The 15,936-nt window shown below is 44.5% G+C and overlaps 1 protein-coding gene across 4 annotated transcripts in view; it reads right to left on the bottom strand.

Annotated features, from left to right (window-relative positions):
* Positions 1-15,936, bottom strand: part of MTMR3 (myotubularin related protein 3) — a 43,460-nt gene that overhangs the window by 22,433 nt on the left and 5,091 nt on the right. For all 4 annotated transcript variants that reach the window (XM_031062433.1, XM_031062434.1, XM_031062435.1 and 1 more), the window contains exons 4-8: positions 15,026-15,142; positions 8,785-8,867; positions 6,154-6,320; positions 3,167-3,263; positions 2,241-2,354 (exon numbers count right to left, since the gene is read on the bottom strand). In XM_031062433.1, the coding sequence (XP_030918293.1) occupies positions 2,241-2,354; positions 3,167-3,263; positions 6,154-6,320; positions 8,785-8,867; positions 15,026-15,142 (578 nt within the window). The remainder of the gene's footprint in view (positions 1-2,240; positions 2,355-3,166; positions 3,264-6,153; positions 6,321-8,784; positions 8,868-15,025; positions 15,143-15,936) is intronic.

Here is a 15,936-nt window from a genome sequence, read left to right as displayed (position 1 = left end):
AGGGCTGCTTCACAGGGACAATGGATCTCCTGTTGCCAGGGTGTGTTTCTGGTCTCTGTCTCAGTGATCTGTATCTGAGACAAGTGATTGGATTTATTTAAAAAAATCCAGATTACTTTTTTCCCATGAAGTAAAGAAAAAAGAAGTTTAGTAATGTGATCAAGACTGAAACTATAATCGTTAAGTCCCAAAATAATTTCAGTGGATAAAAAATGTTGAGGAAGCTCTTGCCCCTTACTGAAAAAAGCTGGCTTTATGCATATATATATAAATATATAAATATATATATAATTAAAATTTGTATATGGAATCCCAATCATAGAATCATAGAATTATTTGGGTGGGAAAGAAAGGACCTTAAAACCCATCCTGTTCCACTCTGCCACAGGCAGGGACACCCTCCCCTAGACCAGGATGCTCCAAGCCCAGTCAAACCCAGAAATCCTCCTCCCCTCACTGCTGTGAGCTCTATTAGAGCCCAGAGTGATGAACTGGATGTCTTGAAAAATCTATTACCAAATGTCAAGATAAGGAAAAAAAAGAAATCAAAAAAGAGAAACACTTTTCTCTCGCTGATTTGAAGCTCAGCAATGAATCCCCATGTGTGGTTTACCACCCAGAGCCTCACAGAACTGATGAAAATTGAACATGGGGACAGAACAATTTCAGTCTCTGTGGTCTTTTGACTTTTCAATTGCTCTTCTATAAACCCCTGGAATGCAAGGTGTTCCCAGGAATGAGAACAAAGTGTTTTCCTTCTGTGCAGTGATGACAGCAGGGGGAATGCTGCCCTGGGGAAGTGTGTTTGCAGGTGAGGTGTCTCCTAATTACGTGACAACTGCAGAAAAGGCCCAAAAGCTGAACCCAAACCCACATATAAATCATTAGTTTTATTCTCCTTTATACATATATATAATATATATACACACACATTTAGTTCTGTGATAATAAAACACCCAGGTTTTTAAGTGTCAGCATATGCTGGAAAGCATTTTCCCCTTCCCAGAGCTGAGCAGAAGAGGGAACAACCCCTTCACCATTCCAAAAGAGACCACACTAAACCCCCTCGTTGTTTGGGAGGAGAAGGAGGAAAGACAGGAGGATTTAAAGGTAATGGTTTGCTGCCATGAGCCAATTTGTTCTGCCTTCACTGAACAAGAACCCCTAAGCTCAGTAAATAGAGTTTTGTAGCCTACAGCTCTCCTGCCCTTGGCCCCTGTGACACAAGCTCCAAGGACCTGCCAGCTTTCCTGCTCCCATGTTCATCAGGAATGGGTGCCCAGGCTTAGGGAATATCAGTATTCATTATCTTTTTAATCCCTTTGTCTTCTGATGTTTTAAAGAGATTTTAAAGATTTATGGGAGGATAACCACCCCAGGGAAGGTGCCATGGTATTAAGTGACAGGTTTATAGGATCATGGAATGGTTTGCGGGGGAACAGACCTTAAAGCTCATCCCATCCCCTGTCATGGGCAGGGACACCTTCCACTAGATGAGGCTGCTCCAAGCCCTGTCCAACCTGGTCTTGGGACACTTCCAGGGATAGGGCAGCCACCAAATATCCACAAAATTCAAAATATTTTGAAAAAACAAATAATTCTTTAATAATTTAGAATTTAATAATTCTTTAATAAAAAACAAATAATTCTTTAATAATGTGTTTCTTACTAAAGAAGCTGGCAAACACCATTCTCTCAGACAAGCAGTTTTATTATGAAGAATTGCTGGACTCAGTCTAAGGAAGGGTTTGTGTAATTAAAACTATCCAAAATATGGAGATAGAATTAAACTGCACATTAATTTTTAATCTGAGTTTTAGATCTCCTTCAAGTAATTTTGGTATTTGTCCTTGTTTATACTGCAGTCTGAGACTCAGTCAGATGAGTCAGGGAAAAGCCAAAGGAGTACCCAGCCAGGGAGGCCATTTATCAGTTCTCCTCTGATGTCTTCATTTCCCATTTTTTCATTTTCATATTAAGAAAAGTTAAAAATCAATCTTAACTGGGGTGACTGCCCCAGGAATGATTTGCAGGAGATGCAAATGCTGAGTGCTCCTCCAGCGTGTGCTTGGAATTCTAAACACAACCCATTATTCCCTCTCGGAGCGCACGTGGAGCGTCTGCCTTACCCAGAGCAGCCTGAGCACCTCCCAGAATTCCCAATTATGAGTTACTCCAGCTCTTCCTTGCCAGGACTGCCCCTTTCCAGCCTGGGGAAGGCTGCTGCAGCTGCTCCTCACCTGTACACCACGGCAGGGATGCGTTTCCAGGAGCGGAAGCTGGCCACGCTCTCCAGCTCCTTGTCCGTGATCCAGGCAGGAACGATGATCTCCTGGGGGTAGCTGCCACACAGCCTGGGGGAAAGGGAGCACAGTCAGGCCTAGGGAGCAGCTCCAGGCTTCCCAGAGTGCACAAGGCAGCACTGGAGGAGCCTCATAGCCCTTTTGCTAATTCCTGCTTCCCTGGATGTTAATAAACTCCTTTTGTCCAGCATTAAATATGGAGGGATGGATTTTTCTCCTTCCCCCAACTTGCAGAGGCCAAAGCAGAGATTGCTCCTGCAGGGACAGCAGCCCCCAGCTGGGAGTCATTATCCTGCACAGGCAGAGCACTCCAACTGCTCCATCACAAAGTGTTCCAGCTGGGTTTGCTCTGAGCTGGAGCAGGGGTCAGCCAGAACACCCTGTCCCCCAGCTGGGGATCACAGAGCACCCTCCTCTGCTCCAGAGCCTAAAGAGGGCTTTTGTCTGCACTCTGAGTACTTCAGAAAGTGTTTCCTCTTACTTATTCATCTACAAATTTAATTCTTCCAAATTTGTTTGGGTTGGGTTTTTTTTAATACATGTCTTTGTAGTAAGTTAGAGAATAAGAAACAATAAAAAAAGGTCTTCAAAAGTTCAAACTCCACTCTTTGCTCACTTAAGATCTCCCTTAGAATGCTTATTCTCTAATAAGCCACATCAAAACCTGGTATTTCCAAGCCTAAAAAAATGCAGCAGCTAATAAAACATTAAATAATTTAAAGCACATTTTTTCTATAAACCAACAAAAAAAATTTCAAAATTTTGATTGTCCCTTCTTGGGAACCGTAGAAATTGAAAAAAGTTTCAGTAACTGAGTGTTCTGAGATGCAGTTTGGCCATGGAGCAGCAGCCCCAGCACTCACTTGTACTTCTCATTGATGTTGGAAATCCTCCAGGCATTGTTCATATCAAACCCCATCCGCTCCACCTCGTTCTTAAACCTGGAAGTTACATGTTCTCCTGGGGACCAAGAGCACAGGGGAAATGAATGGGAAATAAGGAATTAGGATTCCTACTTTGCAGAACAGAGAAAAGCAGCACATCCCTCAGCCCAAAGCCACCAGCTGCATCTCACAGCCTCATTCTGACATTTGCACTGACATCTGTCCTTGGCCAACTCCCCAGAAATGCCAGAGTCCAACAAGGAGTTCTACCCTGAAATTATCAACTTCTGGAAATTCATATAAAAAACCAATGCTGCAGACCAGAACCAACGATGTCAGCAAAGGAACTGAGATCCATCAGCAATCCAAGTGGGATGGTTGGAAGTTCAGAACAATTTTCTATCAATGAGAAGAATGTGAGGCTCTGGTGAAAAAGGGTAAGACTTGGAATGTGCCCTGGAATGTGGGCAATCCTTTGAATATGCATTTCCAGCCCCAGGTTTCCTGTATGGCTGGAGGCAAGGGCTGTCATTTATCCTGCAGCTCAGTTTTCCATCATAAATTGGACATTATTCTTCTGTGAGTCATGTGGAGATAGAGAGGTAAAACACATAAATGATTCTTTGACACAAATATCAGTCACAAGAGCCTCACAAACTCCTGGATTAATACATTAAAGGAAGTGGAATGAGCCCCATTTATTTCCTAGACACTTTTGTTTTAAAGTCTCAAAATACAATTGAAAAATATACAATGGCAATAAAGAATAAGAAGACAGAAAGTCTGGAAAATGAGACAAAATTTCCAGGTTTCCAGGGCTAAGAGAAGTGCTAAATTTAATGAGCATGTGAGCAGCACTAGATAAGTGATTCTGAAAGTCCATCCATTGCTTGTCTCTTTATATTACTGGAGCATTAAATCCTGAGGCAGAGCAGCACCCAAGGGGGGAAATATCTGCTGAAAAATTAATGCTTTAAGTATTACATCTTTCCATTAAATATTTTAGAAAATCCTTAAAGTCTTTCAATCCCCCAGATATCTGGAGATACATATTTAAACCCAAGATGTAAATGCACATGGCTGAAATGATTTTTAATGCCATGTTACAGAAGAGTTAGAAATAAATATAAATAGGTAAATTAAGAATCTAGACAGCAGCCTAATTACAGGACTTAATTAACTACAGTGTTATAAAGATCCTTTGTCAAGAGCAGAGGTGGAATTGGACAACACATTCCAGCCAGGCAATAACCTCTGCCAGATTTGTCCTTCGCAGTGATTTTTTAAATTTAAAAATCCCAGAAATTCTTTTACTGGAGCACCAAAAGAATGGGTCTCCCCATCACTGCTCCTTAAAACTTGGGCTACATCCTTAAGGATTTTTTTGGACAGCAAATGAGAATACTGGAAATATCCCAAATCAATGCTGCTCAGCCTGGTGGGTTTTAAGACAAACACATAAAGCTACATGAAAATCATATATTCTGTTTGATTTTTCCCTCTTAATTTTTAGCTACTGTTCAGCCACAGGTTTTTCTCCTGGAAACAAAACCCCAACCTTAATATTTAGTCCATTTCTCCTGAATTGCTGGTATTTTAAGAGGCACTTTGAGCCAACATTGATAATGTTTAGAAGCATCCCAAGCCACTCTCAAAATCCCAGGGAAAGCAAGCTGGGTATTTTGTGGGCTCGTGCTTCCTATTAAAGCTGACCCTGTGAGCCACAGCCTGGATCTCTACTACAGACACTGCTAACATATTTTTTTCCCAGAAAATGTGTTCTGTTGACACTTGGATGGATTTTGAAGCACTTTAGTACTTTTGTCTGTATCTACCAAATGATGGGCTCCTTGGATACAGAAGAGAAATGACAATGTCTTTGGATTGACTTCTTCAGCCACATTCACACTGATTTATTTCAGCTGTAATTCAGCTCTTTGAAGGAGAACATCTACCCCCAGCCACAGGCAGCTACATGGAGATAAAGTTATATTAAAGAAAATTATTTGATAGAAAAGCAAAGCTGTAAGAAAAAAAAAAGATCGATAAAAATTAATAAAATGGTAAATGTTGCCTCTTGTCCCTGGAAATGTCCAAGACCAGGTTGGACTTGGAACAACCTGGTCTAGGGGAAGATGTCCCTGCCCATGGCAGAGGGTGGAATGGGAGGGGCTTTAAGGTCCCTTCCAATCCAAACCATTCCATGATTATCCTAACCTAGCATCAGGCTGAAGTCTCTCTGTTTCAGTGAGGAAGAGAAGACTCGGCAAGACTTCCACAGGTCTGCCAGCTCCCATTTCCCAAATTCAGTAAAGAGGGAAAAGGCCTGAGTGTGAAACTCTGCTCTGAGGAGATTTTTGGCATTTTCCAGAAGCTGCTAATGAAGAGTGTGAAGAGGAACAGGGCCAGGGAGCCCCTCCTGCCACTGTGTGATCCCTGCTCCTCCCCAGACACCACCGACACGAGAGCCTGTGCCAGGCTCCAGAGCAGCTTCAGCAGCAAGGACAGAATCCCAGGAACATCTCTCAGCCTGGTAACTGGGACACTTCCCTGAGGCAGTGAATTGTGACTGACAGGCGATCACAGAGTGCCTGAAATCAGATTTCTTATACTCAACCAAGCGCTACAACCACCAGCATGCCAAGCTTGAGCTTTTATTTACTTGTGGGCTTCAAAACCCCTGCAGCAAGGATGGTATTCCACAGAAGAAGATCACTGCCTGTGGCTGTGAATGAACCCAGAAGTAGCTCAGGGGCTCCCTTCTCCTCCCCAACATCCATCTTGGAGATCAGTGTGCCAGACAAAAAATGTGGCAACCAACCCAGAATGGTTTAGACTGAAAGCTGCTGCTGTGGTGAGCGAAATGCTGTTGGTTCCACACCTGACTGACTGAATCAAACCCACCCCAGTAATTCCCTGGGATATCCAGGTGCTGCTCTGGTGATCCCAAGGCTGTTCCCACGTACCTGGCCGACACAAGTCCCCGTGCTGCTCCTTCTCACTGGCATAAACCTCCATGCACCAGGCGTGGTAGGCGAAGGAGAACAGGTCCTCTATCTTGGACGGGGGGCGGATGGCATTGTTCAGCCTCTTCAGCCAGTCCTGACACTGCTCAAAGGTGGAAAACTGACACCTGGCCCAGAGACAAACATCCCATGGGTGACTTTCAGTAGGAGAAGCCACTCTAGAAGGTGACAGGCTGAGCATGAAAAGCTCTGTGAGAGCACAAAGTGAGGATAAACACCTTATTGACAACTTAGTTCTGCTTCCATGGGCACTCTAATGGGAAGTAAAATGAAACCTGTGGAATGAGTAAAGAAACACTTAAGGAGTCAGGATTGACTGAGCAGCAACATTCTGTGACTGGGAATAACCAGGGTGTGCCCTGCCAGGAATAAGGGGGACATTTCTCCATGTGTTACCTATAAAACCAAGGAAAGATCATTCAGGTCAAAGACAGGAATGTGTTACAGCCCCTTCTGGGCTGGGGGAAACTCAGAAAACTGTCCCACACTTTATAATCTACATAATAGAACTATAACCACAGTCCTGTAAACAAGAACAGGCTGGGAGAGCTGGGGGTGCTCACCTGGAGAGGAGAAGGCTCCAGGGAGAGCTCAGAGCCCCTTGCAGGGCCTAAAGGGGCTCCAGGAGAGCTGGAGAGGGGCTGGGGACAAGGGATGGAGGGACAGGACACAGGGAATGGCTCCCACTGCCAGAGGGCAGGGATGGATGGGATATTGGGAATTAGGAATTGTTCCCTGGCAGGGTGGGCAGGCCCTGGCACAGGGTGCCCAGAGCAGCTGGGGCTGCCCCTGGATCCCTGGCAGTGCCCAAGGCCACGCTGGACAGGGACTGGAACAACGTGGGCTGGTGGGACATGGTGCCCACAATGGAATGAGATGGGATTTAAGGTCCTTTGAAAACCCTTCTCTTTCTGGCTTTGTTGGGAAGCACTGACTGAGCTTTTCCCAATGTTACAGACTAACAACAAACAGAGAGAATATTCCCTGCACAGGAAAAACCAATCTTCAAAGCAGTGCATTAAAATTACATTAGCTTTTCTTTTCAAAGAGGATTCCTGGACTCTTTAGAGTAAAAGGGTGGAAATAAACCAGTGATTTATTTTGCTCTGACGTTTTTCTTTAAGATTTTATAGTTATTAAATATTGCCCAAGTATTTCCATTCTGCTCAGTCCTGGTTAATGATGGCATCTGCATTCCCTCGGGGCAGATTTATCTCCCCTACCTGCAAATAGCTCAGAGCCACAGCGTGGAAGGGAAAAGCCATGTCCAACATCTCCCAGGAGCTGTGAGGAACTGCAGCCTGAGGTGTTTATTTATTTCCCATCACTGACTGTAAAGCAAGCCCAGACTACTCACTGAGACAGGATAATTCTCTATTAAACATCCACACTCAGACAAGATACATCTCACCCTAAATTCCTTCTAAATTCTTTTGAAGTTAGTGGTGTAAATAACAAGTATTATCTCCACTTGAATTCTATTCTCAAAATACAAAGTTTGCTCATGAAAAAGAACAATAATATATTCTAACTCTTCTGTCTCAGACTCAAACTTCATCATCTCCCAACCATCACCAAGCCCTCAGTCGTGGAGATGCAATTTTGAGAGAAAATTGAAAAGGATGGCAAAAATATAAATAATTTGTATTCATTCTACAATTGAAGGGAAAAAACAAATTAATGTAGGGAAGAAGGGTGACTTTCTTAAATGCCAAGAGCTAGAAGTGAAGAGGAAGTTAAACATTGAATTCAAATTAAACTAAATATTACCTCTAAAGTAAAATCAGTCCTGGTGAAAAAACAGCCTTTCAGGAAGCAGCTGACCTGTTAAACATTCTGAGTGCTCAGAGATGGCTGGGGCTCCTTTCATTACACAGAAGGTACAGCCAGCAAACATTTAATCAAAAAGAAATGCTCCTTTCTTCTTAATTAAAGTTCATAGATCAAAATTAATTTCTGCAGCAGAAAAGTTGGTTTTTTTTTAAACCCCAGCGAGGAGCAGATCAGGCTGGGCAGCTCAGAGAGCCCTGGAGTCTGGGGAAGGACAGCCAGGAGTTACTGCACACCTGGATTCACCACCTTCCTTCACTTTCTCTTCCCTCATTCCCTCATTTTCTTTTCCAGGAGGTTACCATGCCTCAAGGATAGTGAGTGTACTCTCAGAGGTGTTGAGAATGCAGGGTGGATGAAGCCTCAAACCCCAAATCTTGATAAAACTCATTTGCAATGTGTGTATCAGTGGCTTTATCTACTTCTGCACCTATTGATATGGAAATATTGATATAACTACAACATATTGAAGCAATGTATTCTGATTGCAAAGCAGGGACAACACAGTGAGACAGAAATTCATTTCAGAACAAAGCCAAGATCAGCCATGTGGGCTCAGAGCAAGGTTTGCTGCTGTGCTGAATCACAACAATGAGACACACAGCTCTCCTCGTATAAAAATCAGACAAAATAAAAAACTTCTGAGGGAAACCAAGAAACCCCATTTCCTTGAACCATCCCAGCTGCCCATGGCACATGGAAAGTGAATTTCCCCCTCCTTTAACACTGAGCCTCTCCTACCTGATAACCTTGCAGTCCTTGCAAGTCAAATGAAGCTGGAATATATCCCGGCACTCCACACTCTCAATGAGCTGCAATGGAACCTGCAATTAAACACATCAGATTATTGCATTTCTGCAGCACTAACAGCAATTTCTTTGCATATCTAACAAGGATTTATTGCAGGTTACATGGAGTCTGAAGAGAGGAAAACAAATGAATCCACGAGGAATTACTTCAGCAGTTCTGAGGTTTGGTACCAGGTATTCATATTCCAGCTCCAGCCCTGTGGAGTCCAAAAGCCTTAAGGGATCCCATGGGAGCACCTGAGAAGGCTGCAGGAAAGGCAGCAGAAACTCCAGCTCCTCTCTCATGGAAGCAGTTTTCCCTCTTATAGGTCTAAATTTAGGAATCTTAATATATTTTTAGCTGATGGTGTTCAAAAAGAACTGCTAAGCAAGATCCCCCTAACAGATTGCTGCAGCCTGGATGTTTTTCTATGGCAATATCCAATATTTCCTCCTCAGGGAAAAACCCTTTGGCCTGTTTAGAGCAACACTTGTAAAGGAAGCAGCCAAATTTAGAGTGATAATGCTGAATCTCTCCAATTTAAAGTGCAGTTATAGACACTTCTGTTTCCTGGCATGTTTAATCAGCAGCAGGCTGGTCAGGCAACACATGAGAGCACATGCAAGTACCTTTAAAGATGAGAAAAGCCACAAGATGAAAATATCAATTTTCAGTATTACTTTTGGAACTTTACCCGAGATGGGTAAATGTTCATTATTGCTTTAAATGAACAGAAGTCATAAATAACTGTCTAAATTCAGCTAATACCTGTAATGAATGTGAAGCACAAAGCTGTTTGAATTGTTTAGTAGATTATATGGACATTGCACAAGGCAATAAAACCTCTGCTATCCTTTAGCAACGTTCCAAGACTCTGATTTTTGCCATCACAGGACTAAGATGCAGCAGTTTAAGGTCTGGCTTGGGGCCCACAAGATGTGGCTGGAAGAGCCAGGGTTTCCTCATATGCTTGGGCAAACCCTTGAAGGTCACCTCCAACCAAAGCTTCAGGATAAGGAGTCAAGACAGCATCTTCTCAGGCACCACAAAGCTCAAAAAGTCCCTCATTTAGGTGGAATGACAAAAAGGAAATTACCTAAAACCAGCAGGTAAGGAAAAGAGATATCTCAAAAATACAAACCAAGGGAAAACTTCCCCCGAGCAGGGAGGTGCCTGGAGCGAGCTCAGGGCAGATGCTGAGCCCAGGAGAGGGGTGAGAGCTCTGCTGGCTCTGGGAAGGCTCAGGGCAGCACCCAGACAGAGCCCAGAACATTCTCAAATCACTGCCCAGAGCTCACAGCCCCCAACTGTTGGGATCTTTAGCTTGTCAGAGTGACCCCGAGAAAAGTTAGAAAGTCTCTTTTCCCAGCCCAGCACTTGAAGAAGGAGTCAGAGCTCTTCATTTCTCAGTCTCAAGGTTGTTCATTGTTTCTTATCTATAAAAAATTTTCTCCTCCCTGCCGAGGTCCAGCAGGACAGTTCCAGGCACTCTGCCTGCCCCCAGGGCAGTGTGATGTCTTTATACTAAAACCTATGTGTACAATGTTTACAATTACTTTCCAATCCCTATCACCTGTGTTAGACAGTGAGCTTCTACTCTAAACCAATGTGTAAGTGCCAACATCACAGCAGAAGATGGAGGCCAAGAAGAAGAAGGAGAAAGGCTGGACACACCCAGTTCTCTCCATCTTGCCTCCTGAACCCCAATACCAAACCCCTAAAATCCACTTTTTCACCCCATGATAACTTCACTATTATTCTACCTAAACTGCTGTGTACTGCTGATCTTCATACAAGGTTGGTAATTTGCTCCACGGGTCATCATCAAACTCACAGGTGTTTTGGGCTCTGTGCCAGGGCTTCTGAGCCCCCTGGCAGGGTCCTGGCCATCCTGGGCAGCCAGAGGGATGTTCTGGGTTCCCACAGCCAGCTACAACAGGCAGGGATTTATTAATGCTCAGCTTTTCCCTTGCTCATGTCAGACAGAGCCAGAGGCAGCTCTGGAGCCACCCACCCTCCCCTGCTGTGCCCAGCCAGGCTGGGACAGGGCAGTTACTCTGCTCCTTCTGCTGTAACTGCACATTAAATGACAGAAAACCCATGGACAGGACTTGGCAAGAGGGTGTCTGACTCCACAGCCCAGTAGTTCGTGTTTTCAAATCTGGATTTTAAATAAAGCTGGAGATTGAATTTCTGTCCATGTTTTCAGCACTGTCACTGTCACTGGTTGAGATCTGTGACAGAACCAGTGGCATGAAGGAGGCAGGGAATGAGGAACCCCTCCTGTGAGAGCCCCTCTGTGCCCTCCCCAAGCTCAGCCTGACTGTGGCTGACTCCCCCAAAGCAGCAGGACTGGAGTGCAGCACAGACCACAGCAAGGCTCTGTTCCACAGCTGATCCCTGCACTTCACCCCCTCATTCCTTCCAAGCCTGCTCCTGCTTGACCCCAGCCTGCCAGGCAGGTGAATTGTCAGAGTTTAGTCTGATCAATGGACAGGAATGGAGCTCAGACTGGAGAATCTCCCAGCCTGTCTTCATAACTGGACAGCCCCACACAGACCTATTAATAATTCCCAGGAGGAGTTTCTGCATGGAAAGGGTGGTCAGGCCTTGGCAGGGGCTGCCCAGGGAGGTTTGGAGTGCCCATCCCGGGAGGTGCCCAAGGAAGGATTGGATGTGGCACTCAGTGCTCTGGGCTGGGGACAAGGTGGGCATTGGGCACAGGATGGACTTGATAGCCTGGGAGGGCTTTTCCAACTTAAATGGTTCTAAAATAACTTATTTAAATCTACCACTGAGTTAAATGGCACCAACATGGAAAGTAAAGCATCTTTCCCAGCTGAGTCAAGATTCCAGACTTGCTTTTTGAGCCCAGTGCTGCTTTGTCTGTTATCTTTTTATTCCCCAAGCCCTGTTTTATTCTGTTTTTTTCTCATGTCCATCTGCATTTAAGCAGTTCTCCACCTTTTCCCACCTCCTGGCATTCTGCTTGTGGCTCCTCTTCCTTCTGTCTGCACTCTAATGACAAGCTAATTCTTCTCCTCCTGCATTATTTTTAATTTCCTTTTTCCAAAGTCATTCCCTGTTCCCTGCCCTTTCCCTGTGCCCTCTGCTCCCCAGCCATCCATTCCCCTCCACCAGCCCACCTGTGATTCCCTCACAATCTGCGGCTTTTTCTTCAGGACAACCTTCCCATTAATCTTTTTAATTTTTCTTCCCAGTCATAAAAATCTGTCCTGTGGTCCTCTAGTGTTTTCAATCTCCTTCCTGGCCATTATTCTTCCCTCAGCAAAGCTCAGTGGAATTATCTGCTGTCATTCCCTCCCTGATAACCTTCCCTTCCCCCTGCTCATCCTCCAGGCTGTGCCAGTCCGACACCCAGAGCCCGTTCCTGGAAGAGCCATCAATTCTGTCTGCAGGCACTTGCCTCTAATAATGGCATGGAAACCAGGCAGGGAAAGCAATCATTTTTGCTTTTATAAGAATAAACATGCATTGTTATCTGAGGCAAATTACATCCCATTATAGGGAGTACAGGAGCATCCTGCTCTTGCAGTATCTCCCCACTGTCTCTTATTTAAAATTATCTCATTTTAAGTAACAGCAACATTCTACAACTCCAACTTTTTATTTTTGAGGAGTTTTTAAAATTATTTTGATGACTGGAGCTGTCTGTTATCTAAGAGCAGTACAAGATATATTTAGAGAATTACAGCTCTGTACTTAGAAAAAGCACAAGTTACATTTTCAGTGCTGTAACAACCCCCCCACAGCCCAATCTGTGCCCACAATTCCCAGTGGGATGCAGTGGGTCACAGCCAGGCTGCTGCAAGCACCAGTGACCCTGACACAGACCCTGCTGTGCCCCATTGGGGCCAAACCTCCCCAGGACCTCCCGTGGCACCCAGGCCCTGGGTGCAGGAATTGGGATTTCTTCCTCGTTTTCCCAGCTCAGAGCAGGAACAATGTCAGGTTATGGAGCAGGCTGGTGGCCTTAACAAGCACCAGGCCAAGGCTGGGTGTCCTGGAGCAGGGGAGGAGGTGGCACAGTGGGGCACTGAGGGTGCAAGGACAGCTCTGAGGGCTCCAGGCTGGAGGGAGCTGAATCCCCCCCCAGGTTCATGGAACCCACAAGGAGTGTCTGAAGCACATTTTGCTTTTAATTAAAACTGATGACACTTTGGATTTGTCTTGAAGGCCACCTCTGAGCCCTCTCTTGTCTCACAACTGTTGTGCTCTGAGTGTGAAGAATTTGGGCAGCAGGGCCTGAGGACAAGACAAGGATTATGCCACTCTCCAGCAGGGATGAACCACAGCAGCCATGGACATGAGGAATATCCCAATCCACCCATTTTTCCAAGCAAAGGGAAGCTCACACTAAAACTCAGCTCCTCATCAAAGTCCTCCCCTTCATGACTTTCCTTTGGTACTGTGTCCAAAATCCACCATTGGAAAGAGATTACATGCAATCCATGCTTCCACAAACTCCACTAAAATGTTCATTCTCCCATCAGTGCAATTAGCTTACAGGGAGGAAAGTGATTACACAGAAACACTCAGCAGCTGCAAAGTCTGACATTTTCTTAAGGAATCAATAGAGCTGGGCCTGGGAACCAAACCTCCCTCATACACCAAGAGATCCCTGTTGAGTCTGCACTTTTATCCCATGGATAAATGTAAGTCAACACCCCTGAATGTCCTAATCCCCCAATTTATGCATGGTCTGTGGGACCTTTTGTTTTTGCATTTGAAACACCGTGTTCCTATTAGCAGTGAGATCTAGGAAATTATCCATGGGAAAGATCTCCACACACAGCCCCTTTCTGCACTGTTGCAATGGGAACATTAACAACTTTGAATGGATTTCTTTCCCAGCCCAGGTGATCTGGAGCTCTGTGCTGCTCACTGAAGTGTCACAGCACCATTTTCACAGCCAGGGAATTGTAACCAAACAAGAGGCAAAAGCCACAGCCCAGGAATGAAGAATCTCTGACAGGTATTTGCTGAACAGCTGTGATGACATAAAAACAGCAGGAAAGAATCAAGATGAACTCAATCAAAAACTACTCAGTGAAAATTTGAGTTAGAAAATCACCATCTGAATGAGAATTTTGGTCAACAATAACCAAAAGGATTACTACAGCCAAAATTAATGAATTAAATATGGTTCTTAATTACTGAAGAATGTTTTATCTTTAAAGACATCCCAAGCCCTCCCTGCCCTGGATTTCAGCAGAGTTCATAGGAAGTTATTAGCGACAGTCATATATGGTTACAAAGAATTATTTATATTCTGCTCTACCTCATACTCTGGTTATTTCTGGTTAATGATGCTGATGATAATGAGATATCACACAGAATGAGAGGGCAGAACACTGCATGTGAAAGTCAGGGAAGAAAAATTAACATGGGAATATTCACAAGCTTCTGTGGACTCTCCCCTGAACACAATCAAGGAACGTGATTTGAAAAAACATCAATTCCTGCTATGCTCAAAAATACTGAATTGAAAATCCCTATAAAGCAATATCCCTAATTGTCCTAAGGACAGGAAGTGTAGTTCATGCTGTAATGGCTTCTCTAATAAAGCAACTCCATCATTCCCTGGCATTCCTCAGGACACTCCTGATTTGCACCCTGGAAGTGTCCCCAGTCTGTGTGAGCATCGAGCACTGCCCAGGACTGGCCAACACCCTTTAACTGTGTCTGCTACCAGGGGGGTGCAGATGGAACCATTTCCAGGAATGGACACAGCAATAAAACTCCCTCAAGAAATGCATTGAAGGTGAGGTCCCACTCCTGACCTGTTACACCAAACACTGCACTAAAACCAATCGATATCTGGCACAGAACCTCAGCAGCTGGACCCACTCCCACCTTCTGAAGCTCCAAGCAAGGCACAAATCAGGTTTTGGTGCTCCAAAAGCCCCTTGGAACACTGACTATTTCTCCCCACTGAGCCTGGGGACAACAGGTGGCTGACACAGCCAGCTGTGAAGGTTGAGGGATGCGACATTTCCTTATGACATCTGATTTTCAGAGCTGCTGAGTCACCCTTTGGTACCTAAATACACATTTATTGTCCCTGAGAAATCGATTTGAACATCAGAAAAAGATTTTTCATTCTTAAAAGGGGGGATCACTGCTGTCTTATCCCAAATTCTGTTATTGCCACTGAGATCAGAACACTTACATTGACAACAGATTCCTTGAATTTGATGTGGAGCCTGTAGTTGGAGAGGGCAATGATGGCATCCTCTGCTCGTCCCACGTACTCCGTGCTCTCCCCGTGGAGCTCAATGAACGGCACCTGCACAAGGGCAGCAAAAATCTCAGTTCAGACACCACTGCCCAAAAATCTGCCCCTCCTGCAGCACAAGAAATCAAACAAAGCCTGCTGAGAATTCAGCCCTGTTATTGCTGCTAAGGAGGAACATCAGGTAAGGTTGGCTCTGAGGTTAATTGCAGCCTTTTTCTTAAATGATCCCTTATTTTATGTTACTTTTCCTGAGTGGTAAGTGCCTGGTCAGGGAAAGCAATGAATTTTTATGAAAAATATCCTCACATTTTGGCAAGCAGGCTGACAAAGCCCTTGATTTATGCTCTCAGTCCTTACTTAATGGAGAGTGGCATTTCCATAATGTTATTAAATTCATCCTAAAGTAGGCAAAACATCCAGGATGAATAATGTTCCCTGCTATTTCCCCACTGTTCACCCAGCAAGCTCAGGTAACCAGCCCAGGCTGGATTTCTAAATGCTACAAAGCTGAGCTTGGACAAACCAAACTTTTTGCTCCCTATTTCTCACAGTAAATATGATAATGCACAAGAAGCTGCTGCTTTATAAAGTCAGAAACCTGCAGGTCATTACACCACACGTGGAAATTGTCACTTGTTTATTAAAATGTGACTTAAGCCCAGTTTAGCTGAGCTGGTGGAAAGTGAAAATACTCAACTTGAATTGAAAGCGATCTGGTTTTACACCAAAGTAGCTTGAAACAAATAAAAATTCTTTGTATTACAATGAAACTCTTCAGCTGATGCAAGAGTGTCTACATGGAGAGCCAGGCAGGGAGAGCTGGGGGTGCTCCCCTGGAGAGGAGA

This window comes from Geospiza fortis, unplaced genomic scaffold (genome assembly GCF_000277835.1).
Source record: "Geospiza fortis unplaced genomic scaffold, GeoFor_1.0 scaffold224, whole genome shotgun sequence".
NCBI lineage: Eukaryota > Metazoa > Chordata > Aves > Passeriformes > Thraupidae > Geospiza > Geospiza fortis.
Note: the sequence above shows the minus strand (reverse complement) of the source record. Positions and strands in the feature narration are given on the sequence as shown.